The sequence below is a fragment of the Piliocolobus tephrosceles genome, chromosome 11 (assembly GCF_002776525.5).
Source record: "Piliocolobus tephrosceles isolate RC106 chromosome 11, ASM277652v3, whole genome shotgun sequence".
Classification (NCBI taxonomy): Eukaryota; Metazoa; Chordata; class Mammalia; order Primates; family Cercopithecidae; genus Piliocolobus; species Piliocolobus tephrosceles.
The window spans coordinates 87,207,474-87,234,901 of NC_045444.1; the positions used below are offsets into that span (position 1 = coordinate 87,207,474).

Below are 27,428 nucleotides of genomic sequence, written 5' to 3' on the forward strand. Positions count from 1 at the left end.
TTTTATTTTTTTGAGACGGAGTCTCGCTCTGTCACCCAGGCTGGAGTGTAGTGGTGCGATTTTGGCTCACTGCAAGCTCCGCCTCCCGGGTTCACGCCATTCTCCTGCCTCATCCTCCCAAGTAGCTGGGACAACAGGCGCCCACCACCACACCCGGCTAATTTTTCAGTAGAGACGGGGTTTCACCGTGTTAGCCAAGATGGTCTTGATCTCCTGACCTCGTGATCCACCCGTGTCGGCCTCCCAAAGTGCTGGGATTACAGGCGTGAGCCACCGCGCCCGGCCTTTTTTTTATTTTTATTTTTTAAGACAGAGTCTCACTCTGTTGCACAGGCTGCAGTGCAGTGGTGTGATATTAGCTCAGTGCAACCTTTACCTCCTGGGTTCAAGCGATTCTCCCTCCTCAGCCTCCCAAGTAGTTGGGATTACAGGCATGCACCACCATGCCAGGCTAATTTTTGTATTTTTAGTAGAGACGGGGTTTCACCATGTTGGCCAGGCTGGTCTCGAACTCCTGACCTCAAATGATCTGCCTGCTTCGGCCTCTCAAAGTGCTGAGATTACAAGCATAAGCCACCGCACCCAGCCTGCATATTTCAATATTAATGCAAGGCTTTATTTTTATTTTTTGTAGAGATGGGGTCTCACTATGTTGCCTAGGTTTGTCTCAAACTCCTGGCCTCATGCAATCTTCCCTCATCAGGCTCCCAAAGTAGTAAAATTATGGGGTGAGCCACTATGCCCGGCCGAGTTCAATGCTAATCTTATCTTCAGTGTTCAAATCAGCTTTATAGAGTAACAACATTCATTAAAATTAGCATTTGAGGGTCAACATTTGAGTCTTGTGGTGATGGTACAGCTGAGTATATACATGGAGGTAGTTATACAAGGCTACAGGTAACAAAACTGCACAGAAATTTACACACACACACACACAAGTGCAGCATGTATAATAGTGAAATCCAAATAAGCTTGATGGATGGGATTATAACAATGTCAATTTCTTGGTTCTGATACTGTACTGTGGTTATATGAGATGGTGGTGGTTGGTGGAAGTTGGTGCTTTGGGAGGAGGGTACATGAGACTTCCTGGCATGTATTTTTGTAGCTTCTTCTGAATTTATAATCATCTCACAACAAAAAGTTAATCCCCCCACCACAAACACACAGGTAAAGAAAAATAAATTGCTGGGGGTGGGGGTTAAAAAAAAAAGATATCCCCAGAGTCCCTGTGTACACCATCCTCTATCTATTCCTCTTTATTCTTCTCCAGGGTTAGTACCTAATTTTTTTTTATTATTTTTAGTACCTAAAAATACCTAATTATTCTGAATTAGGTATTTTTCATTTCCATGCACATTTAAAACTTTTATTCATATTGATATATACATTTGAATACTATATGTTTTATATGGTTTTATTTCTACACCAAACATCTGTTCAGTTCAGCATTTGTCCTAAACGAAAATATCTGGTTTGGGCAATATATATCATCACACTACTATCATCCCATATAAGTCAAAATCCTGGCTGCCAATGCCGCTTCTAAACCTAGAATGCAGCTGTGCTGTGGCTTCAACTCTGCTCACTGATTTATCATTCTGTTGCATTGAGATGTTTCTATTTTGAGCCAGGGTATTTATTTTTAAATTTTGTCTATTATGCTGTGTGTTTGGAACAAGAGGGGATGAAAGGAAAGAGTGAAAAGTATTATGCCATCTTGACCACAAGTGTCCCTTTGTTGCTCTTTAAAAACAAAAAAAGAAATTGTCTCTGCTAGACTTGCTTGTTTCTTCTTTTTTTTTTTCTTTTTTTTTTTTTTCGAGACAGAGGCTCACTCTGTCACCCAGGCTGGAGTGCAGTGGTGCCATCTTGGCTCACCGCAACCTCTGCCTCCTGGGTTTAAGCGATTCTCCTGCTTCAGTCTCCCAAGTAGCTGGGATAACAGGTGTGCGCCACTAAGTCTGGCTAATTTTTGTGTTTTTAGTAGAGGCAGGGTTTCACCATGTTGACAAGGCTGGTCTCGAGTTCTTGACTTCAAGTGATCCACCTGCTTCGGCCTCCCAAAGTGCTGGGATTACAGGTGTGAGCTACCACACCCAGCCGACTGTTTATTCTTTAGGAAACCAAATTTTCTTTCAAATTTAAAATAAAAAAATTCATTTACATTTTGATTAATTTATAGATCAAATACCTATTTTTTGGAGACAGGGTCTTGCTCTGTCACCCAGGCTAGAGTGCAAAGGCGTGATCTTGGCTCCCTTCAGCCTCCCCAGCTGAGACTATGGGTGTACACCACCACACTCAATTAATTTTTAAAACTTTTTGTGGAGATGGAGTGTCCCTATGTTGCCTAGGCTGGTCTCAGGCTCCCAGCTGGAGCAATCCTCCTGCCTTAGCCTCCCATAGTGTTGGGATTACAGGCTTGAGCCACTGTGCCTGGTAAGTCTAACACATTTCTAACATGGAAAGAATTGCTACTCTTATAATATTTAATCTACCCACCCAAGAACACAATATTTCTTTTCGTCTATCCAGCTCTTAATTATCTATTCTCAGCAAGGTTTGTTATTTTTCAACACTTCATCTTGTTAAATATAATTCTATAATTTTATGCTTTTGTCAGTGGGTAAAGTTTGTTACTAAAAGCTTCTTTCAACAGGCTAATTATGCAATTTCTTTCTTTATTATTTTTTTGAGACAGAGTCTCACTCTGTCGCCCAGGCTGGAGTGCAGTGGTGCAATCTCAGCTCACTGCCACCTCTGTCTCCTGGGTTCAAGCAATTCTCCAGCCTCAGTCTCTTGAGTAGCTGGGACTACAGGTGTGTGCCACCACACCTAGCTAATTTTTATATTTTTGGTAGAGATGGGGTTTCACCATGTCAGCCAGGCTGGTCTCGAACTCCCGACCTCAAGTGACTTGCCTGCCTTGGCCTCCCAAAGTGCTGGTATTACAGGCATGGGCCACTCAGTCCAGCTAATTATGCAATTTATTTTTTGCTGGCTTATGCTATAATCAGCTTGCATTTATTTATTCAGATATGCCTCTTGGTTAGGCTGCTGTAAGGGCTTGACTGGAGACATCATACAGTGATGTTTTGGAGCTGACATATCTGGATCAAAGTCTTTGTACTACTGACTATCACCTTAGGATCAAATGAGGTATTGCATATAAAGTACTCAGTGTCTGGATCAGAATGTTCAATATGTAATGAAAAATAACCATAAAATTTAAGTAAAAGTCATGAAAAGTCTGCTTTTTCTCCATTATGACCACTCAGGTGCTCATATTCAGAAATATCAAAATATATTAAGAAATAAAAAGTTGGTACTCTCGCTTTATTACTGAGCAATTTGATAGACTGCTGTTGACTTATCTGCCTACCCTATAATCCAGTACTGGTAACTATTATTACTATAATTTCTCTTAATCCTTCAAACTAACTAGGGACTTCAGTATCACCATTAAAACCTAGTAGTACATATCTTAAAATGTATAGTTTTTAAAAAAGAAATATGGTTTTCATCCTTACCTTGCATTAGGGGTAAGGCTTCGTAAGACATGAGTAAGGGAGTTAAGTGGCAGGGATCCAGACTGCTTTACCAGAAGAGAGTTCTCATAGGAGGTTTCTTCGGTATAAGGACTATATGTAGTAGTTTCATACCAGAGCCAGTTAAAAAGACTCTGCTTTGCATGATCCCACACTAGCACATGATCAAAGAAAACAAGAATTACAAATTATTTTCATATTGTCATGTTACTAGATTCCACTTTACAAAAGAATGAGAAAGGATTAAATAAAAATGAATCCCAAAGTTTTTCATTTTTGCCACTTCCATATCTAAATCAGTAACTCACAATCTAATTTCATTTTCAACCAACATCTGAACCTTTATTTTTATATTAAGCATAAATTAAAAGCATTACCAATGCATTCTTTTTAAAAAACTAGTAATGTTTTAACATTTTCTTCTACAGGATTATCAGAAAGTCTATACATTAAGTTAATAAAATAAATGCTGCAATATTACAAGAAGAGAAGGAGACCAAAATAATAGTTGGGTCTTTTCTCTCCATTTAACTTTAGACTAAAACATCCTTATTTAGTATCTGAATTTTTATTTCCAAAAAGTATGTTCTAAATTAGATTGAGAACACGTTTTTGGCAACCTGTGTTTTTAAACATGTAAAAGGGGGAAAAGCATTCTAAAAACAGTAAAAATTTTCTGATTTACATTAATACTATGTTTTGTAAGACTGATATCTCTAGAAGGAAAAATAGTAACACTTAACTTACTGAGAGGAGCGTTGAGGTGGTCAATGGATGCTATAAGGTAAATGTTATGCAAAGATGACAACTGACCAATGATTTGCTGGCTCTTCTCTCCTCTCAACATCTGGCTATCCAAATTGTGGATGAGAAGGAAGAGTTCTAAAGAAGAATCTAAAAAGAAAAGAAATCCAATTATTATTATTATTTTTAGAGGGTCTCACTCTGTTGCCTAGGCTAGAGTGCAGTGGTACAATCATATCTTACTGCAGCCTCCAACTCCTGGGCTCAAGCAATCCTCCCACCTTAGCCTCCCGAGTACCTGGAACTACAGGCGCACACCACCACGCCTGGCTAATTGTTTTTTTGGTAGAGATGGGGGTCTCACTAAGTTGCCCAGGTTGGTCTTGAACTCCTGGACTCAACTTGGCTTCCCAAAGTGCTAGGATCACAGACGTGAGCCACCATGTCCAGCCGCAATTGTTATTTTTAGTGATATTTCAGTGATTATTTCCTCTACCACACACAACGCCTAGGTATTAAAAAATATATTAAAGTAGTATAGGATAAAATAATGATTGCTTAGGGGTATGTAATTTATTTGAGAAGACATGTCATTTACTCATAAAATAGATAAGACATGATTAGCACTGAAGTCAGGCCCCAGAGAAAGCAGCTTTTTTGTGTGTTTTTTGAGACAAGTTCTGGCTCTGCTGTCCAGGCTAGAGTGCAGTGGCGTGATCTCAACTCACTGCAACCTCGACATTCCAGGGCTCAAGCTATCCTCCACCTCAGCCTCCTGAGTAGCTGGGACTATAGGTGTGTACCACCACACCTAGCTGATTTGTATATTTTTTGTTGAGATGAGGTTTCACCATGTTGCCCAGGCTGGTCTGAAACTCGTGAGCTCAAGTGATCTGCCCGCTTCGGCCTCCCAAAGTGCTGGGATTACATGTTTAAAGGCAATTTTATTTTTATTTATTTATTTTTTTTGGAGACAGAGGCTCGCTCTGTTGCCCAGGCTGGAGTGTAGTGGTGTGATCTTGGCTCACTGCAACCTCCAACTCAACTCCCAGGTTCAAGCGATTCTCCTACCTCAGCCTCCTGACTAGCTGGGATTACAGATGCACACCACCAGGACCGACTAATTTTTTGTATTTTTTGTTGAGACAGGGTTTCGCCATGTTGCCCAGGCTGGTCTCAAACTCCTAACCTTAAGTGATCCACCTGCCTCGGCCTCCCAAAGTGCTGGGATTACAGGTGTGAGCCACCGCGCCTGGCTTTTAAGGGCAACTTTATTTTTAATGTACACTGTTGATCCATTAACATGGAACCCACAGTCAAGAACACTATAACTCATAACTGAAGGAAGTTTATATACACAGGCATTTTTTCCCCAAGGCACATCACAGCCTTCTTGTGCTTGGGAACACTAGATAGCATTCTAACACTATGCTTGGGGGCCATTTTAAACAGCCAAATCACCGACACAAAAGCAGAAAAATGTGAAAAATGTAGCACTGAATGGACTGCGAAAAGGACGCTTATTTATAGTATGAGAGCTGAAACAAGAAGGCAAAGCATTGCCTTGTTTGACCTCTGCTTAGAATGTGTACATTGGGCAATGCAAACTTTTTGCCACTCTGTGTATGTTTCACTTTGCAAAAGTGCCAAGAGTATTGACTTTGGGATTATAAATAAATGTTAGCAAGCAGGTAAATTTGTTATTATAGAATTTGTGAATAATGAGAATCAACTCTACCTGTTTTCAAATGTGTACAGTTGGTATAAACATGTATATTGTCTGGCTGGGCTCACGTCTGTTAATCCCAGCACTTTGGAAGGCCCAGACAGGCGGATCGCTTGAGGCCTAGGAGTTTGAGACCAGCCTGGGCAACACAGTGAGACTCCATCTCTACAAAAAATTTTAACAATAGCCAGGCAGATGGTGTGTGCCTGTAGTCCCAGCTAATGGGGAGGCTGAGTTGGGAGGATCACTTGGGCCCAGGAGGTTTAGGATGTAGTGAAATGTGCTTGTGCCACTGGATCCCAGAGCAAGACTGTGTTAAAAAAAACCAAAAACAAAAAAGTATACTGTCCATTTCTATCAAGAACTGTGGATAAAATGGGTGTAGAAGTGTGAAAGGAAATTTGGGACAGAAAGCTTTTCAGGTTGGAAACAAAATGAAGATAAAACTAAAGAACATGCTAGAATATTGACAAGATAAAAGTATTATGGAAACAGAGCTAGGATTATTGACATTATCAATAAAATTATCCATCAAAGCAGTTAGGCATTCTCAAGTACTTCTCTTAATTCTTAATTTAGTCATTATTAAATGGCAATTAACTATCAGAGACTATATAATACTATTTCCAATTTTCTGACATACTCACATAACCAAAACATTCACACCAAAAGAATCAGAGATCTTAGTATATAAAATTATCCCAATGTAATGATATATACACAGAATAAAGAAATAATGTTTCATTTATTTATTTTTAGATAGAGTCTCACTCTATTGCCCAGGCTGGAGTGCAGTGGTATGATCTTGGCTCACTGCAACCTCTGCCTCCCAGGCTCAAGCAATTCTCCTGCCTCAGCCTCCCAAGTAGCTGGGACTACAGGTATGTGCCACCATGCCTGGCTAATTTTTTTTGTATTTTTGTAGAGATGGGGTTTCACCATATTGGCCAGGCTGGTCTCGAACTCTTGACCTGAGGTGACCCACCCAGCTTGGCCTCCCAAAGTGCTGGGATTACAGGCGTCAGCCACTGTGTCCAGCCAAGAAATAATGTTTTATAAAAACATTAAACAATATAAAAATATCAGACAAAGATGTAACACTCAAGTGGAGGCCCTTTACACAAGCAAAACAAAACCTGAAAATTATTATGAAATAAATTAGCTGGGCTTGGTGGTGCACACCTATAATCCCAGCTACTTGGGAGGCTGAGGCAGGAGAATTGCTTAAACCCAGGAGGCGGAGGTTGCAGTGAGCCAAAATTGCGCCACTGTACTTCTGGAGTGTTTTATAAACAGAAAAAGGCTTTTGGATATACAAACTTAAGAAAGTGGGACTAACATTTTTCTTCCCTGTTAAGTTCACAGAAAAAGTTCATAGAAAAAGGTCAAATTATTTTAGAGCACCAAGATAAGTGCCATTATTAAAATAATCTTTTTGGGCCAGGTGTGGTGGCTCACACCTATAATCTCAGCCCTTTGGGAGGCCAAGGCAGGAGGACTGCTTGAGCCCAGAAGTTCCAGACTATCCTGGGCAACATAGCGAGACCTCATCTCTACAAATAATACAAAATTAGCCAGGCACAGTGGCACACGCCTGTGATCTCAGCTACCTGGGAGGCTGAGGTGGGAGAACTGCTTGAGCCCAGAAGGTCAAGGCTGCAGTGGGCCATGATGGTGCCACTACACTCCAACCTGGGCAACAGAGAGACTGTCTCAAAAAAAAAATATATATATATATATATATAATAATGATAATAGTAATACTGTATGTATATATATGTATGTAATACATATATTATGTATAACTGTACTGTATGTATATAAATACATGAATAAGTAGAAGTATATGCTTAACTTTACCCTAAAACTACAGAGCATCTACTTCATGTTACCTTCTTTAAATCTGTTTACTATCCAGTCTAGCTGATCCAGTATACTGCGGAAAGTACCCATATGATCGAGGACTTCTTCTGTTATAGAATTCAGGACCTATATCATGAATATGCAAGAGGTGCCACATTAATTACAATTTATTGTCATATACAACTAGAAAATCAAAACTTTTTTTATAAATTAGTAATGAATTTGGATTTCCCAAAAGTTTAAAAAAATCACTTTAAAAAATTCTACTGGTGCCGGGCGCAGTGGCTCAAGCCTGTAATCCCAGCACTTTGGGAGGCCGAGACGGGCGGATCACGAGGTCAAGAGATAGAGACCATCCTGGCTAATACGGTGAAACCCCGTCTCTACTAAAAAATACAAAAAACTAGCCGGGCGACGAGGCGGGCGCCTGTAGTCCCAGCTACTCGGGAGGCTGAGGCAGGAGAATGGCGTAAACCTGGGAGGCGGAGCTTGCAGTGAGCTGAGAACCGGCCACTGCACTCCAGCCTGGGCGGCAGAGCAAGACTCCGTCTCAGGAAAAAAAAAAAAAAAAATTCTACTGGTACTCGATGAATTATATCTAATTCATTGTTTTTTGCCTAAGTTGTGGCTACAAGAAAACAGAAAAGAATAGCAAAGATGTCAACGTAATAGGTAATATAAGAGGGCAGCAAAAACAAATGAAAAAGCTCCCAAGAACATGAGAAACATTAGAAAACTACAGTTCTATCAAAGGAAACAGGACACAAACACTATAGACACTTTTAAAAAGGAATACTACATGACTCAATATCCAGCACCCAAAAGATTTCATGTTCAAATGATGAAGAGATATTAAGCATTTGAAATAAAAATGATCTATGATAAATGTATTGTAAAACTATAGTCTTCACATCCTGTTGCATTTTAAAGCATTTTCACAGCATGTAGTTTTTGCCTAATAAAGCATTTTCATAGTTTATAACAAAACTGAAGACCCCATAATTCCCTTCTTCAGAAGTACCACTGATACTCATGTAGTAAACAAAGCTAACATATTTTCCTAAGTTTTAATATATGTCAGTTACAACGTAGGAGATTCAAAGACGGTTTCAAAGCTAGATTCTTCTGAGTCTGAGCACATGGTATTAAGCACTATACAATCCTACTACCGTGAAGACTAAAACATAAATTCTTTAATACTCCATCCTCATTTATGTGGGGGCATGAATTGGCAGAGGATATAATGTTTTTCCCTTTAACATTTTTGAAACTTACTGATTTCACACTGATTCCGGGAAAGAAGCCATTGATGACAACGTGAATGGAATCTTGCAGCATAGTGGTTCGAAACCTTTCTAGTAAATCTCTCTTAGAACCCAAACCATAAAGCACAATGTTGAACCCAAGGCTGTTAGGAAAGACAGTATTCATGCAATTAAACTTCAGTACCTCTTATTACCAATTTTATTATCAACCAGTTTCCTTAAATTAAGCTTATAAAAAATATAGGAAAGGGGTAAGGCACATTGGCTCAAGCCTGTAATCCCAGAATTTTGGGAAGGCAAATGCAAAAAAGTTTTTCATATATGTATATATACTTTTTTTTTTTTTTGAGACAGAGTCACTCTGTCACCCAGACTGGAGTCCAGTGGCAACTCTTGGCTCACTGCAACCTCAGCCTCCCAGGTTGAAGCGACTCTTCTGCGTCAGTCTCCCAAGAAACTGGGGCTATAGCTGTGCACCACCACACCTGGCTAATTTTTATATTTTTAGTAGAGATGGGTTTTTGTCAAGTTGCCCAGGCTGGTCTTGAACTCCTGGGCTCAAGTAATCCACCCACCTTGGCCCCCAAAATTGCTGGGACTACAGGTATAAGCCACCACGTCTGGTCAAAAATATTTTTATTTAAAAAAAAAAACAATTAGGCCGGGCGCGGTGGCTCAAGCCTGTAATCCCAGCACTTTGGGAGGCCGAGACGGGCGGATCACGAGGTCAGGAGATCGAGACCATCCTGACTAACACGGTGAAACCCCGTCTCTACTAAAAATACAAAAAACTAGCCGGGCGAGGTGGCGGGCGCCTGTAGTCCCAGCTACTGGGGAGGCTGAGGTAGGAGAATGGCATGAACTCGGGAGGCGGAGCTTGCAGTGAGCTGAGATCTGGCCACTGCACTCCAGCCTGGGCCACAGAGCGAGACTCCGTCTCAAAAAAAAAAAAAAAAACAAACAAACAAAAAAAAAAACAATTAAAAAATTATCTGGGTGTGGTGGCAGGTGCCTATAGTTCCAGCTACTCAGGAGGTTGAGCTAGGAGGATCACTTAAGCCAAGGAGTTTGAAGCTGCACTGAGCTATGATGGTGACACTGCATTCCTGCCAGGGCAACAGAGCAAGCCAATGTCTGTTAAAAAAAATTAACTAATTAATAATTTTTTTTTTTCAAGATAGAGTCTCACTCTGTTGCCCAGGCTGGAGTGTAATGGCACCATCACAGCTCACTGCAACCTCTGCCTCCCGGGTTCAAGTGATTCTCCTGCCTCAGCCTCCCGAGCAGCTGGATTACAGGCACCTGCCACCAGGCCCGGCTAATTTTTGTATTTTTAGTAGAGACGGGGTTTCACCATGTTGGTCTCGAACTCTTGACCTCAGGTGATCTGCCTGCCTTGGCCTCTCAAAATGCTGGGATTACAGGCATGAGCCACCATGCAAGGCCAGGAATCAATATTTAGTGATTTAGCTATTCCAGTTCTTCCTCTTCCTTCCTAAAAAAAAAAAAAAAAGTATTCTTTTCAAAAATTATTATTGGCTGGGCATGATGGCTCACGCCTGTAATCCCAGCACTTTGGGAGGTCGAGACAGGCGGATCACTTGAGGCCAGGAGTTTGAGACCAGCCTGGCCAACATGGTGAAACCCTGTCTCTACTAAAAAATACAAAAATTGGCCTGACTTGGTGGCAGGCACCTGTAATTCCAGCTACTTGGGAGGCTGAGGGAGAAGAATTGCTTGAACCTGGGAGGTGGAGGTTGCAGTGAGCTGAGATCACATCACTGCACTCCAGCCCTGGGCAACAGAGTGAGACTCCATCTTAAATAAATAAATAAATATTTATTCCAAACTCATACAAGGTAAAGGCACAATTTTATTATCTGTATACCAATTTGTTCAGTAGCTTCATTGTAGCTTCTATTACTTTTCAGATGACAGATGACTGGAGGCAAGGAAGATCATTACCAATAAAAGCCCTAAAAAGGCCGGGCACGGTGGCTCACGCCTGTCATTCCTGCACTTTGGGAGGCTGAGGTGGGCAGATCACGAGGTCAAGAGATCGAGACCACCCTGGCTAACATGGTGAAACCCCATCTCTACTAAAAATACAAAAATTTAGCTGGGCATGGTGGTGGGTGCCTGTAGTCCCAGCTAATTGGGAGGCTGAGGCAGGAGGATGGCGTGAACCCGGGAGGCGGAGCTTGCAGTGAGCCGAGATCGCACCACTGCACTCCAGCCTGGGCGACAGAGCGAGACTGTCTCAAAAAAAAAAAAAAGTCCTAAAAATTTTACAGGCTGAAGCAGAGTTGAAATTGATAGATTAAATTGAAAAGGTAAGCAGAGGTCAAGTAACAAAGGCCTTGTTAAGTCATATTAAACCATTAATTCACTAATTCCAAGGAGAATGAGCATTTATTTATTTATTTTGAGATGAAGTCCTGCTCTATCACCCAGGCTGGAGTGCAGTGGCGCGATTTTGGCTCACTGCAACCTCCGCCTCCTGGGTTCAAGCAATTCTCCTGCCTCACCTTCCCAAGTAGCTGAGATTACAAGTGTGCACTACCAAGCCTGGCTAATTTTGTATTTTTAGTAGAGATGGGATTTCACTATGTTGGTCAGGCTGGTCTCGAACTCCTGACCTCAGGTGATCCACCCACCTTGGCCTCCCAAAGTGCTGGGATTACACAGATGTGAGCCACCGTGCCCAGCCAAGAATGAGCATTTAAAAGTAACTAATGAGGGGTTAACAGAAAGGTTTTAAGTAGGAAAATAACATGTTCTTTTCAGAAAGATCACATTGGCTATGTTTGGGGAATGGACAGGAAGGAACAAAACTGTGGAAGATTAGCTGTCATGGAGAAAAATGTAAATATGTCAAGAACTTTATAGTCAAACCAATAAGATTTGGAGACCGATTAGATGTGGAGACTGAGTAAAAGAATACTTAAGAATGGCTCAGTGCTGGGCGCGGTGGCTCATGCCTGTAATCCCAGCAGTTTTGGAAGCCAAGGCAGGAGAACTGCTTGTGCCCAGGAGTTTGAGACCAGCCTAGGCAAGATGGTGAGAGATGGTGAGACCTCATCTCTACACAATAAAAAATAAAAAAAATGAGCCCAGGCATGGTGGTGCACATCTATGGACCCAGCTATTCAGGAGGCTGAGATGGGAGGATTGCTTGAGCCCAGGAGGTTGGGGCTCCTTGAGCTGTGTTCACACCATTCTGGGTGACAGAGTGAGACTCTGTCTCTTAAAATGAAAAAAAAAAAGAATGATTCAGTTTTCTGCCATAGGCAACTACACAAATGGAATGACTAACATTCACTCACTCACTCTGCTGGATAGCAGGGGCAGGTGGGAACAGTGGATTTCAGATGAGCTTAATTTTATGTATGTTGAATTATTTACAGGACATCCAAGTAGAAACTTCTAATATACATTCAGATATCCAGGTCTGCTACTGAGAGTGAGGTATGGGTTGGAGGTTAACTGTTACATGAGTCATTCATATACAGAAACCAACTGAAGCCAGAAGAGTGAATGAGCCCACCCAGAACACCAAGCACTAGAGGTCAAGCTAAAGTCCAACTCCATGACTGTTTACGAAGGTCAAGCAGAAACAGTATTTATGTGATGCTCTCTGGCAATGCAGGATAACGTAGAAATGGAAGAACAGAAAAGAGGTAACCTCCAAAGGTAGAGATTACAAGGTCAAAGCAGCAGAAATAAAGAGGCAAGGAATTCAGAGAGCTGGCAGTTCCAATCAACTTGCTGACTATAAGGTCTCACCTGAGAAGCAAAGCAAATTAAGTTATCTAAGTTGACATACTGGGAGAAAAAAATAATGATGGGCTAGGGATGGGATTAGAGTGAAGAGCTTACAAATTTATAATGCACAGATCTATAATTAGTTATTGAGAGAAGCTGAGGTTCTTGCAGGCAAGTTAATCATTCCCTTCCTAGCATAACTTTTTTTTTTGAGACAGAGTCTCTCAAACCCCCGGGCTCAAGCAATCCTCCTGCCTTGGCCTCCCAAAGCACTGGTATTATGGGTATGGGTCACAGTGCCTGGCCCATGGATCTACCTTCTTATTTACCTCAGTGACAATGTAACTGTGAGTGTGCATGTATATTCACATTCGTGTACATTTTAAGCACTTTCTTATGTTCAAGTCTTTTTAACTGCAAGGATAAAAGTAATTATCATAAAAAGCAAATACTATGTTTTGATTTCACTCATTCTTCTAGGCATTTTAATGGAAATTTAAAATTTGAGGTGTGTGAAAATAATAAAAGTGAAAAAATATTCTAGGAAATAATGTTAAAATAGTAAATTAATGCTTATAGAACAAATCTGCTCATAAAATTCTGAAAGTCTGTAGTACACATACATAAGATTAAAGTAAATATTATCCTTTCATTTAAAGAACTATGCTGTGGAAAACTGGATTAAAATCTAATTGGTATATTTATTTATCTTGACAAATTAAATATACAGGTTTTTTAAACCAGTAACATAATTCTAAGAAATGCTATTTATCTTATCAATGGCTGTCAAGTCTGATAAACACAAATTTCTTAAAAACTGTAGAATTTCTGGGAAGAGTCATACAATAAAGTGACATTTCTATATGAGTCATAATGTCTATTTTTACATTTATTTTTATATATGACTAAATATATCAAACTCATTGTAAAAAGAAAAATGTTAACTTACTTTAACATATTCATGTAAATATGTATTCTTTATTTTACAAGGGTTTGTAATGATAATACTTACTGTAATTGCAGCATCCATTTATGAAATAATTTTTCATACTGTTGATTTAGTTGTTTAAGTTCGGCAGAAAAGGAAGGGGAAACCTTGCTCAATAAGTTACGCAAAGTTTGCTTTAAAAAAAAGGAGGAGGGGAAAAAAGTCATTCTCAAACCACAGATAGCAGATCAATCCAAACAATTTCCTTAGAAGTTGAGCTTAGAAGAAGCCAATTGGAATATTACTTTAATCTGGTTTGGCAATGAGTGTATCAACTGATAAACACAATTCTTAAAAAATAATTTGTTTTCTTAAAACTGTTAACATTCTTTTTAGTAATAACAGCAAAGAATTTGGTAAGTTTTGTCCAGAACCATTTAAATGATTATAAACTCCAACAATAAGGTTTTATTAATTCTCAGAAAACATTAAAGGTTCTTTATAATTTACTTACCATTATCATTAGTAAAATAAATCTGTATCACTGCTCCTCTTCCAAAAGCTGTTTCTAACAAATCCTTTATCTTTGATATGTATTGCAAATTTTTAAAAACAATAACATAAATAAACTGAGGAAAGTGCATTGCCCTGTACCCCAAACTTGGAAAGTCATGCTGATGAATCAGAGATCATTTTTTGAAATAAAAACTCCAGCAAAAAGCTACACATGGGTCTTCACCCTGGCACTACCATGTTTTCATGATTCCACCACCTTTCAAGTAAAATATTCTTTAAATACTGAAGATTAGAGTTGCGATAAATATTTCAGGTACTCTGGCTTGTACAGTGTTTATTTAGTCACAGTTAAAGCAAAACAGGACTACCTTTAAGTAAAATTGTTAACTAGGTTACTAAAAAAAAAAAAAAAAAACTCTCTTATCTCTTCTGAGTTCGGAGCCCTGAAAAAGTAGAGAAAGCACTAGTATCTTTTCCAGCAGTCATTTACACTGGATTATCTGATCATATTCACACTTGAGTGTGAACTCTAGAATGTTATCTCATGTATGTACTTTCATTTCAAACCTTTTTTTTTTAAGACAGAGTCTTGCTCTGTCACCCAGCCTGGAGTGCAGTGGCATTTCAGGAGGTTGCTCACTGCAACCTCCACCTCCCAGGTTCAAGCGATTCTCCTGCCTCAGCCTCCTGAGTAGCTGGGATTACAGGTACATGCCACCATGCCTGGCTAATTTTTGTAGTTTTAGTAGAGATGGGGTTTCGCCATGTTGGGCAGGCTGGTCTCAAACTCCTGACCTCGTGATCCTCCCGCCTTGGCCTCCCAAAGTGCTGGTATTACAGGCGTGAGCCTCCGTGCCCAGCCTCATTTCAAACTTTAATTAATATTCATGCAAAGCTGCACTTTCGACCCCAATATCCAGCTGTACTAGAATGAGGCAGAACTGGCAATCTAGTTTTGAGCCTGGGCTTTAACAGACTGTGTTTTCCCACTTTTTCTCTTATGCCTCTGCCGTTGTCATGAGGATAACATGCCTCAGCTAGCTTGCTGGTCCAATGAGGAAGAGAAACATGGAGCAAATCCTAGATCAGCCAACCTCTGACTGACTTGCAGACATGAAAAATAAATGCTTATTGTCACATGCTACTGAAGACTGTATTGATTAGCTATGCTGTGTTTATGATCAATGAAAGGCTTTCCTCTCCCTCACTGACAAGTATTTCTTTCATCCCCCTAGAGATCTTTTTGCCTGTAAGTATGATGAAGTCCTAGACTCATGTGTCCTTCTTCTCCTACGTTGCTTATATTCTCTGATCCGAGTCTCAATACCAATGAGCCAGGACTTAGATTATCAATTGAAATTACTACTGGCAAAGATTTTCTCACTCAGATAGTTCTGTCTCCTCTCTTAGAGAAGTAAAATCCCAGCAAGTATAACTGTATGGTTTTTTTGTTGTTGTTTTTTGTTTTTTTTTTCTGTAAAATGAGCTACTGGAACCATAGTACATGGTAATCTTGTTACCACACTGGGCAGGTTTTCCATAACATCCTCAAGTAGAATATCCTCTACTTTTTGCAAAGTTTGTAACTGAGAGAAAGTCAGGTTGCAGTCGCTGTTTTATGAACAGTGTGAGGTTTAGTAAATACATATAGGTTAAATGAATGACAGAGATTAATGGTAAATGGATATCAAGGACTATGACCCTGATGATTATCACAGATCCTGAAGAAATAATAAACAAATAAGAGGGGGAAAATGCATAATTACAGTCTAATCCAGTAAATTATGTATTTTTTTTTTAGGTTTTAGTAACAACGAGGTCTCCCTATGTTGCCCAGGCTGGTCTCGAACTCCTGTGTTCACGTAATCCTCCTCCCTTGGCCTCCCAAGGTGCTGAGATTACAGGTGTGAGCCACATGTGCCCAGCCTATTTACTATTTGTATAATAAAAGAAGTAATAATCACATTAACTTGTATTTCATTTGATCAGGACAATAATTCTACTTGTGTATACTTTTCAAATCTGTTGCTTATGTAGCATATTTTTCAGGACAGAGTAAAAAAAAATTTAGAAGTAACATTCCTTGCAACATACCTGATCCAGTTGAGCTCTCCTTAGCTTCTGCAGCGTTCTATCTGAGGTTAAAACTTTTGAACTGCTGTGAGCTTCAAAATACTCTTCTACTAAGTCACTCTGAAAGTGAACATAGTCAGTCCTTAGTAGCTTCAGATATCTGTCTTTTATCAAAATTCGACAGTAATATTAATGTAAAATAGGACATGTGAATTTCTTTACTTGGTAGTCTTTTTAAAGCAACAGTACCAGTTAAGGCCAAGCATATTTAATTTCAGTAATAAAACAGAGTAATTACTAGGATCATATAAGTTAAAGAAATGACTAGGTGAAGTAGTAGTCTGTTCCTAAAAATGATTCCTAAGTTACAATATGTAATTTCCATTTAGACTAAAAAAAGAGAGATGATTTTACATATCAAGATCTTTGTTTCTCCTCAAGTAAATCTTTTTTTTTTTTCCTTTCTTTATTGAGGAAGGGTCTCACTCTGTCACCCAGGCTGGAGTGTAGCAGTGCAAATACAGCTCACTGTACCCCCAACCTCCTGGGCACAAGGGATCCTCCCACCTCAGCCTTCCAAGTAGATGGGAAGGCAGGCATGCACCACTACACCTGACTAATTTTTAAAATTTTTTTTTTTTTTTTGCAGAGACAGGGTCTTACGTTATCCAGGCTGGTTTCAAACTCCTGGCCTCAAGCAATCCTCCCACCTTGCTCTCCCCAAGTGCTGGGATAACAGGCATAATGCCTGGCCTCAAATAGTCTTAGCAAATTCTTTAATATTAGTATAGCTGAAGTACTGTGAAAATGAGGAGGAAATCGACTGCAAGGTAATAAAAGAAAAGAAAGAACCACAAACAAACCAAAAAACTTGCCTACTATTCCAGTCAAGTGGAATTTTCTTCTCACACTATTTGTTCTTATTTTGGGCAGGACTAAACTCTAGGGTGGTAAGGAAGGGACAGAAAGCTATTTAAGCAGTAGGCTCCTCAATTGCTCTGAACCTTTAGTCACAGCACCAGGATAATTAGCCTTTTCTAAAACCAGGGTGCCAGCAGTATTCTTCCAAATGACTCAGCATGGGTCCCTAGCCACATCATTCATTACACTGACTTAAATACATCAACAATGGTACAAAAACAAGATACACTGAGAACTCATGCCTCCAACTGTCCAAACAATATTTACTTAAAAGTTCAGTTTTTTCTTTTTGTTATTTTTCATTCTAATCCTACAGCATATTTTAAAAATTATTTATTTATTTATTTTTGAGACAGAGTTTCACTCTTGTTGCCTGGACTAGAGTGCAATGGCATGATCTCGGCTCACTGCAGTCTCCGCCTCCTGGGTTCCAGCAATTCTCCTGCCTCAGCCTCCCAGGTAGCTGGGATTACAGGCACACAACACCACACCTGGCTAATTTTTGTGTTTTTAGTAGAGATGGGGTTTCACCATGTTGGCCAGGCTGGTCTCGAACTCCTGACCTCAGGTGATCCACCCGCCTTGGCCTCGCAAAGCGCTGGGATTACAGGCATGAGCCACCGTGTCTGGCCTAAAAAGTTCATTTTTATAGAACGGAATTGAGATGTCACTTTTAAGATGTACTATTTAGCATATACTATGGTATTAATTCATGAATATGTAGACAGGCCAGAACAGAAAGTCAAGAAGTAGAAACTGATATATGTGGGAATTTATTTGGAAGGCTGAGAAAATATAGAAAAGTGATGAAAAAATATTATTTTGAGAGATGTGTATCTCTTCGGGTAGCCTATCTTTGAGATATTACACAATTTTTCTTTAAGGTTAAAGTCTCTCTCTTTACTTACTGTTTTATCTCTTTTCATTCTCTTAGAAGGTGTTTCTTTGCAAACAGGAGCTGAAACTACTCTATTCTGAGCTGGAATCTTTTGGCTGAATATGACTGCATTAGTGTCCTCTTCATGTTCCTGTGAAACTCCTTCATCATCCTCTGAGTTGGAAGCAGAATATTCGCTTTCACTGTCAGAATGAGACCTTGGAACTGTGGGGGGAAAAATAGCAATTTGGACAATTTCATGGTTTGACAAGAGAGGCATTGTGGTGACGTAAAGGAAAGAGTGGGGGCTCTGAAGTAAGAGTCTGAATTCTGGTTTTGTCATTACCTGCTCATGATTTCACCAGAGCTAATTAATAAATTCTCTCAGTACCAGTTTATTTATCAAATTAATAGTACATAGTTTAATAAATCATTAGGAAGATTACACTGAAATGTATATAAAGCCACTAATAATGCCTGACACTCAGGAACTGTGACAGAAATTGTTAATCATACCTAACACCGTTCTCCTTCCCTCCTTCTTGCTAACAGAGCTCCAATTTTGCAAAATATGGCAATGTGCCCCATCCTAGGGGATGATTCATGGTAACTGCCTTTTTCTTCTAGGTACCTGCTTTCCCAGCCTCTGCTCCAACTATGGTTGACTATGTGACCCCAGACCAATGAATTGAGGGAAAATAGCTGGCAGTTCTGGGAAAGATTTTCATCAATTATGTAAGAAAAACCCCTATTTATACCCATCGTTTAAAGCTATGAAAGCCATTTTGCAACATGAAGTATCAAACCTAAAGATGAAAAATGCTGGTGGCAGAGTAAAAAGATAGGAACAATCTGGGTCCTTAATGACACTGTTGAGTCACATCAACCATGGAACTTGCATCTCCATATTTGTTCTGATGTGAGATATCTAAATGTCTATGGCTTAAACTACCATTATAGAATTTTCTGTTGCTGCCTATTGACAATGTCATTCTAACTAATACAGCACTCAATAAATGGTACTTATTATAATTATTACTAATACATACACATACACCATCCCAAAGTTGATTCAAGAATCATCTTTTTAGACAAACCACAACCCCACCCGTACAACTCCCCAGAAAAAATATAGCTAATTTTACACTTATTAAATAAGAATAAAGCCAGTTTCACAATCAACAGGCATAAAACTGTTTTTAAAAGCTAACTTACAAAATATGAGTGAAAAAACTTTATACTGCAGAGGATTATCCCAAGTCAGCATGTAACAAACGTAAATATTAAAAAAACAAAAAAAAGGCTTGATTTTGTAAGCACATATAGCTTAGCAGATTCAGATGTGCATTGACTGCTGCTCATGGTATATGCACAGCTTAGAAGTGGTGGCAGGTACCAGAAAGTGTCTCTACCTTCTTTACATGTATGCTTCCTCCATGTAGGTATACATGTTTTGTGGTGATTAAGAAGGAAGAGGGAAGTTCACCGTCTCTCTAAAAAACAACCCATCTTTGGGATAAGGAGAAAACACAAGACATGGGATATAGCTGACATGAAATAACAATCACAACTATACAGACCTTTTACTGCTTTAATATACCAAATCATTTAGCATTACCAATTTTATGGTGATTAAAAATACAGTTTTAACAATTCTATGAAATCCGTACCTTGAAAAGAAAGGACTATGAAGTATGAAGCCCTGATGTTAGGCTGAATTTAACAATGTTGACTAATACTACTCTTGTCAAGGGTCAACATTATGAAAGGTGTTGACATTTTCCTGATATATAAAGGTCCAGTCATTTGCCCCAAAGTTAAATATTCAAAAATCTGAAACGATTTTTAATTTCCTAGAAGGCAGGAGCCATGTCTGTTTACTTGATTTTGTTTAGTATTCAGTACAACTACGAATATTTAATATTATTTCATTATAAAATTTCCAAATAAATCAATAGAATAATTTCCAAACTGTCTCAAAACTATCTTAAAAGGCATGTTATTTCTTTGGAAAGACCTTTTAGCTGACTTCAATATACACTGACCACAATGTGAAAGACATGGTGCTAAGCGTTGCAGCTAAAAGCCAAGGATTCAAAACACCAAGCAGTCTAAGTCTAGAACCTATATACTTAACCATCATTGCCTGTTGTTTAGATGTTGCTTTTTATAAAAATGTCATGTAAAAAGAAATACGTACCTATTAATCTTTTTCTTAGACTACGAGGTGCTGTTGACAGAAATTCACTTTTGTCATTGTTCTGTTTAAAAACAGGAAAAGCATTAAATAACAACATGGAAGTTAATGACTGATCTGAGTGAAAGAGGCTAGAAAACAAAAATATTTTGCTTTCAATAGACTGCATTAGAGCTAGATGAGCTTACTTCCTAGAACTAGAAGATAATGACAAATGAATTATTTGGAACAAAACAAGGGTATAACAAAAGAAACAAATTCCAAAGGATTACTAGAGTGGTTCTAGAAATTGAATTCTGTATCATTTTTAAAGTATGTATATACTTCTATTATGTACAGAAAAAATATGAGTATATCAGCCTTTTGAACTACTTCCACCTATCAGATTAGTAGAACATACACACACACACACACACACACACACACACATATTTTTTTTTTTCTGAGACAGAGTCTTGCTGTATCACCCAAGCTGGAGTGTAGTGGCGTGATTTCGGCTCACTCCACCTCACTGCAACCTCTGCCTCCCGGGTTCAAACCATTCTTCTGCCTCAGACTCCCAAGTAGCTGTGATTATAGGCGTGTGCCACCACACCCAGCTAATTTTTGTATTTTTAGCAGAGACAGGGTTTCACCATATTGGCCAGGCTGGTCTCAAAACTCCTGAACTCAAGTGAACTGCCCACATTAGCCTCCCAAAGTACTGGGATTATGGGCGTGAGCCACCGTGCCCAGCCCAATAGAGTATTTTTTTAAAAGATAGTATTATGTAGCAATCGTAAGTATGAAAGGGAATGGGCACTCCTATGTATATGGCAATGGGCCTTTTAATGTGCTAGAAATTCACTGGTGTTAAAGTATTACATTCTTTAAGGAGAGAAATAGAGATTTATACTTTCTTACTTTCTGTAAGAAATTAAAAAATTGTAATTTTTAATTTAACAGAAATAAAAAAATTTCTGTTACAATTAAAAAATTGTAACTTTTTATAGAAGTACAAAGAATTTTTTATAGAATACTTTAATACCATAAGTTGTTAGCACATTAAAATATGCACTGTTATATACATGTAAATTTCTAACAGTACTGATAAAAAAGTTAAGGTACCCTGTGATTTTGTCAACATGAAAATATGACAAAAAAAATTTAAGTTTATTGTCTTGTGATAGATTGTTGGTGTCATTAAAATCTGATTTGGGATATTAAGAATAGTACTCTAGGCCAGGCGCAGTGGCTCAACCCAGCACTTTGGGAGGCAGAGGCAGGCAGATCACCTAAGGTCGGGAGTTCGAGACCAGCCTGACCAACATGGAGAAATCCCGTCTCTACTAAAAGTACAAAATTAGCCGGGCATGCTGGTGCATACCTGTAATCCCGGCTACTTGGGAGGCTGAGGCAGGACAGCTGCTTGAACCTGGGAGGTGGAGGTTGTGTTAAGCCGAGGTCATGCCATTGGACTCCAACCTGGGCAACAGAGTGAAACTGCCTCAGGAAAAAAAAAAAAAAAGAAAAAAAAGAATAGTACTCTAATAACTGAGCTAATCCCTTACCGATGGAATTACAGTATGTCTCAAACTTTTTTGATCAAGATCCTCAAAAATTTTTACATTTTATCATCTTGACCCAGTACATGTATATATAAACCAAAAAAATTATAAAACGGAAATTTAAAATTCTGTTCTACTTCATTTGTTAAAAATGCAGTTTATGTCCTATTAAACTGATTCAAGATTGAGTATTGAGATAACTTATATATATCTACACAGCTTAAGTCTGAGAATTCACACCAGTGTCAAAATAACCACTGCAGAAAATTCCTGCTCAAAAAGACAAGACTAATAAATAATTTCCCTACTTGCTATAGAAAATTTCTGCAAACTAATCTCTCTTGACAGTTTGCTCATTTGGGCAAATTGTTCTCCTATCAGGACAACAGATTATTCCCAGGGCAAACAGCTTATCTTATCAACAGTTTAGTTATCAAGATACACTTTAAGACACGATCTTCATTGTGTCTACCAATCCTAAAATATCATGTCCCCAATTCTGCCCAATACCAATCAGTTTACCATCTTGAAAAACCTGCCTTAAGCCACTTGAGCTCAGGATCCCCAAGCCCTATACATATTTTCTCTTGAACTTGCTTTTCTAAGGCAGTACACTAAGATTCTGTCACAACGATGTTGTCTCTTATTGTAATAGGTAGCTTTGTTTCATCAACAGGTTTTCCTGGTCTTTTGGGAGAGCTGACAATATCTACTAATGGGTTATAATCTATAACTTGAGAAAGAATAAATTCTTGATTGGATTTATGGCAATGAGCTTTTTTTCCTTTTATAGTGGTACAACACACAAGAAATAATATAGGAAAAAAGCATTATTAAAGACAATTGAAATTCTGGCACGTCTAATCCCATACATAGACTTGTCTAAATAGGACATTCCTGCACAGGCCATAAGCATGGCCTTAAATGACGCATAAGAATCACTTGAACCCAGGAGGTGGAGGTTTCAGTGAGCTGAGATCGCCACCACTGTACTCCAGCCTGTACTCTATACTGACTGTGGAGGCAAAAGTGACTCCATCTTGGATGCTAATCCATCATGTTAACTTCTGATTAGCCCCAGACTCATGAATGCCTCCTGATTCCTACTTTATTTACTGTCTTCTGTGAAAGAACATGTCAACCTTGATATTATCACACAAATTACTGGCTACAATGCATATAGCATTCTTGCTGTCTTGACAATTAAAGAGGGTTGCCTTTAATTATCTTGCTGGAATATGTATACCCTTTCCTTATGCTATGTAAGCCGTGGCTCTGGGGAGTAACAGTGAAGAGAGCTACCTGTCTTGTGGCTGCCCAAGACCATGCTCCTGTCTCTAATAAAATACCCTTACTGACGAACTAAACTTGTCTGCCTTGTCCTTTGGTTTCTTGGCTTCTTTGGCATTTGGGGGATGCTTTGCATATATGGCCCTTTCATGGAACACTCACCACTTGAAAAGGCATAATGAGAAAATTATACCACAGAAACACAAAGGAGGCCAGGCGTGGTGGATCACTTGAGGTCAGGAGTTCAAGACCAGCCTGGCCAACATGGTGAAGCCTTGCCTCTACTAAAAATACAAAAATTAGCCGGGTGTGGTGGTGCGCACCTGTAATCCCAACTACTCAGAAGGCTGACGCATAAGAATCACTTGAACCTGGGAGGTGGAGGTTTCAGTGAGCCGAGATCGCCACCACTGTACTCCAGCCTGGGCGACAGAGTAAGACTCCATCTCAAAAACAAACAAAGAAAAAACCCCACAAAGGAGGAGTTAAAAATTGTCAATTCCTTTTAATTACTCTGAAATGGATTTGCCTAAGCCAGCCTAAGTTTTTAAATGTAAATTATAAAAGGATAGAATAATGGATCTAATGCATCTTGGGATCAAACTGCACAACACTGCCCCCTTCCTCCTGCAACTGAAATAGAACATGACATATAAAAGCAAAACCCCCAAAATTTTCAGGGCTGCTACACACAGCAGAAAAAGCACAACAGTTGGGTCTGGGAGGCCTGGCTTCATTTTCTAGCTGTTCTCCTTCCAGTCAAGTGAACTCACACAAGTCACTTCACCTCTCTGAACCTCCAATTCTCCATCTATAAGTTATTTAACTGCCAAATATCTGTAAATTACAAAGCACTATATAAATTAAGAGATCAATTTTTTCATTGAATTTCTGACAATTTTTCATCGAATTTCTGATGATTTTTCATCATGTCTTACTTTGTAACACTAAGGCTTTTGCTTTTTAGTCAATCACTTACCTTCGGCTGAACCTTGTCTGAAGCAGAATGGCCTAAAGAATGAAACAAAAAGCCATGACTTACTACGGACACTTTTACTTTTCATTGTGGTCTAGTTTCATCAAAAGTAAAGTTTCCAGGCATGGTGGCTCACACCTGTAATCCCAGCACTTTGGGAGGCAAGGCAGGAAGATTGCTTGAGGCTAGGAGTTCAAAACCAGCCTGGGCAACATAGCGTGATCCTGTGTCTATTCAAAAAATTAAAAATTGAAAAAAAAAAAAAAAAAAAGCAAAGCTGCAGCTTCTACATAGAAGCTACCACATTATTACTGAATTATAAATTAATTCCCTCTCCACCGGAGGATTATCACTATTCATTTCATGATCACTCACATTATTAACAGCTACTTCCTGCATTTCTGTAGCATTCTAACAAAAAAAAATGGAGCCCTTTTAAATTTTGATTATTGAAAGATACAACTGTCCAGGAGCAGTGGCTCACGCCTGTAATCCCAGCACTTTGGGAGGCCAAGGCAGGAGGATCGCTTGAGGTCAGGAGTTAGAAAACAGCCTGACCTACAGGGTGAAACCTCATTTCTACTAAAAATACAAAAATTAGCTGGGTGTGGAGGCAGGGGCCTGTAATCCCAGCTACTCGGGAGTATGAGGCAGGAGAATTGCTTGAACCCGGAAGGCAGAGGCTGCAATGAGCCATGATCACACCACTGCACTCCAGCCTAGGTGACAGAGTGAGACTCCTCAAAAAAAAAAAAAGTACAATAGAGCCAGATACAATGGTGCTTATAGGCCCTGTTACATGAGAGGCTGAGGCTAGAGGATCACTTGAGCCCAGGAGTTCAAGACTTTAATAGTGTGCTGTAATTGTGCCTGTGAATAGCCAATGCACTTCAGCCTGGGCAACATAGCGAGATTCCATCTCTAAAAAATGAAAAAATAGAAATATCGGCAAGTGACATTAGTGTTCAAAATCCAAAAGAAAAATATAAATAAAGAGAAACACAATGTACACTTTTTAATCTAGTTAGAAGGGATCATTCAAAAATAGCTGCTCCACAATCTGTAAGACTTCCAAACTCCAAACGCCTTATTTCATATAGTACTTCCCATAGTCAAATCTTCTATAAATAATTGGCTAACTCAAGCAAATGACAACAGGACTTAAAGACTATTTCTGGTTAGCCCTGTCAATTTGCACAACTTCAGTTAGCACAGATATTTTTCCCTCTTATTGACTGCTAAACATGAGTATACTAAGCTACATGAGCTGAAATATTAATTGCATTTTGTTGAATGAATTTTCACAATAGAAAAGAAGAAAATATATAAAAATTCACAAACAAGGGAAAAAGTAACATGCTCTATCTTGAAGCAACTATGAAAACTCTTTTCAAAGAACCAATGTAATGTCTTACCCTTGCTACTTTGAGGAACATTTATCATAATCTCAGGATCATTCTTCAAACTGAATGAAACACTTTTTTTGGGTGTTTTTGCTAGTTCTGAAGCTGTAAACAAAGAAATATATAAAAACCTTTTAAAGGACAACCGTAGATAAAGAGCGAAATAACCTTATTTCGCTTAACAAAAGTTCTTTAAATACCTTTGCTACTTTTATCAGAAAAATAATCCTGTCCATATTAGGAGTAGTACTACTTTCACCTTTATTAGCTGTCTTCCCAGCATCTTCAAATTTTCCTTCATATTACCCACAGATTTCTTAAAAAAAAAAATAAAAAAAAAAAAAACTTTGACCTTGCTGCTTTCTCTAATTACCATGCTCTCCTCTCCATCAACCACTTATGTTCCTTTCACTTCTTACCATATATAGTTGAGGCACATCTTTGATGGGGGGTGAGAAAGAAGGGCCAGAAAGTGAGATCTAAACTCAGGTGAAAACTGTGCAGTGTTAAAATTACACTTTAAAATCTTTTAAATCTTCCATAAAATGTGGAACAGTTTATTTTGAGCCAAAAATTCTATAATACATATAAATAATGCATAAAATAGAGTGTTGAACAGATGGCCATTTCTTCAACTGAGAATAAATGAAATAGTGGTCTTTTGTTTAGGGGCCATTTTATTTTTACTTTAACAATTTTCTTTCTCTCATTTTTTTTTTTTTCTAAAGACCAAAGACCAAATCACTTATAATAGGGGCCATTTAAAATAAAAAAACATAATTGTTATCTTTAATGATGCTCTCACACTCACACTATGAGAGGCATGTGGAAAATGAACCCAAATAAAGAAATAGATTTACATTTTCCAAGTTAACTCTCACACTGGGACACTGTTCACTGAGAAAAAGGGCACATACCAAATTAACTGCTTTTTTTCTTTTTTCTCTAAATCGAGAAGGTGTAGTTAAATTTGTACAAGTGAAAGCCATTTTACTGGCTCCTAAACCTTTCTAACCTGCCCCCATTTTTATCCTCCAGTCTTGAAACTGACCCAAGATACTCATAACAATCTCTACAAATGAATTGGCTGCTTCTTTTTTCTTAATCTCTTTGGCATTCTATATGATTCACCAGGTTTTTTTGTTGTTGTTGTTTTGCTTTTGTTTTTTTTTAAATCTCCCTTAATATTATTCCTCCATTTGAATCTTATGACATTATCCTGGTTCCCAAGCTACCGGTGGTGGTTAGTCCATCTCTTCTTCACTGTCCTCAGCCTCCTCAACATTCTAGGCATACTTAAGGCTCAGTCCTTGCTCTTCTCTTTATGTCATTTTTGGATTAAAGGCTGATTCACAGGATAGGGAAAAAACTTCATATGAAAAGAAGCAACAAAAGCAACTTAGCTGAGATCATTCTGGTTTTATACTGAAACATAAAAATGCTCCACCTGATTTTAAATAACTATAAAACTACAAGGAGCCAGGGAGAAAAGAAGAAAAAGAAAGAATTGAAGAGGAATAAGAACAAGATAGTCTTTTTTTTTTTTTTTTTTTTTTTTGAGATAGAGTCTTTCTCTGTTGCCCAGGCTGGAGTGCAGTGGTGCGATCTCAGCTCACTGCAACCTCTGCCTCCCAGATTCAAGCAATTCTCCAGCCTCAGCCTCCCAAGTAGCTGGGATTACAGGTGTGCACCATCATGCCCAGCTAATTTCTTGTATTTTTAGTACAGACAGGTTTTCACCATGCTGGCCAGGCTAGTCTCAAACTCCTGACCTCATGATCTGCCT

At 38.8% G+C, this 27,428-nt stretch overlaps 1 protein-coding gene across 2 annotated transcripts in view; it reads right to left on the reverse strand.

Moving 5' to 3' along the window:
• The window catches only part of ORC2 (origin recognition complex subunit 2), a 62,194-nt gene that overhangs the window by 7,420 nt on the left and 27,346 nt on the right, over positions 1 to 27,428 (reverse strand). The window contains exons 6-15 of one of the 2 annotated variants that reach the window (XM_023218632.3): positions 25,655 to 25,747; positions 24,243 to 24,274; positions 20,430 to 20,490; positions 18,261 to 18,454; positions 16,453 to 16,551; positions 13,927 to 14,036; positions 9,160 to 9,292; positions 7,914 to 8,010; positions 4,299 to 4,445; positions 3,534 to 3,705 (exon numbers count right to left, since the gene is read on the reverse strand). In XM_023218632.3, the coding sequence (XP_023074400.1) occupies positions 3,534 to 3,705; positions 4,299 to 4,445; positions 7,914 to 8,010; positions 9,160 to 9,292; positions 13,927 to 14,036; positions 16,453 to 16,551; positions 18,261 to 18,454; positions 20,430 to 20,490; positions 24,243 to 24,274; positions 25,655 to 25,747 (1,138 nt within the window). The remainder of the gene's footprint in view (positions 1 to 3,533; positions 3,706 to 4,298; positions 4,446 to 7,913; positions 8,011 to 9,159; positions 9,293 to 13,926; positions 14,037 to 16,452; positions 16,552 to 18,260; positions 18,455 to 20,429; positions 20,491 to 24,242; positions 24,275 to 25,654; positions 25,748 to 27,428) is intronic. The other variant, XM_023218638.3, reaches the window with a different exon arrangement.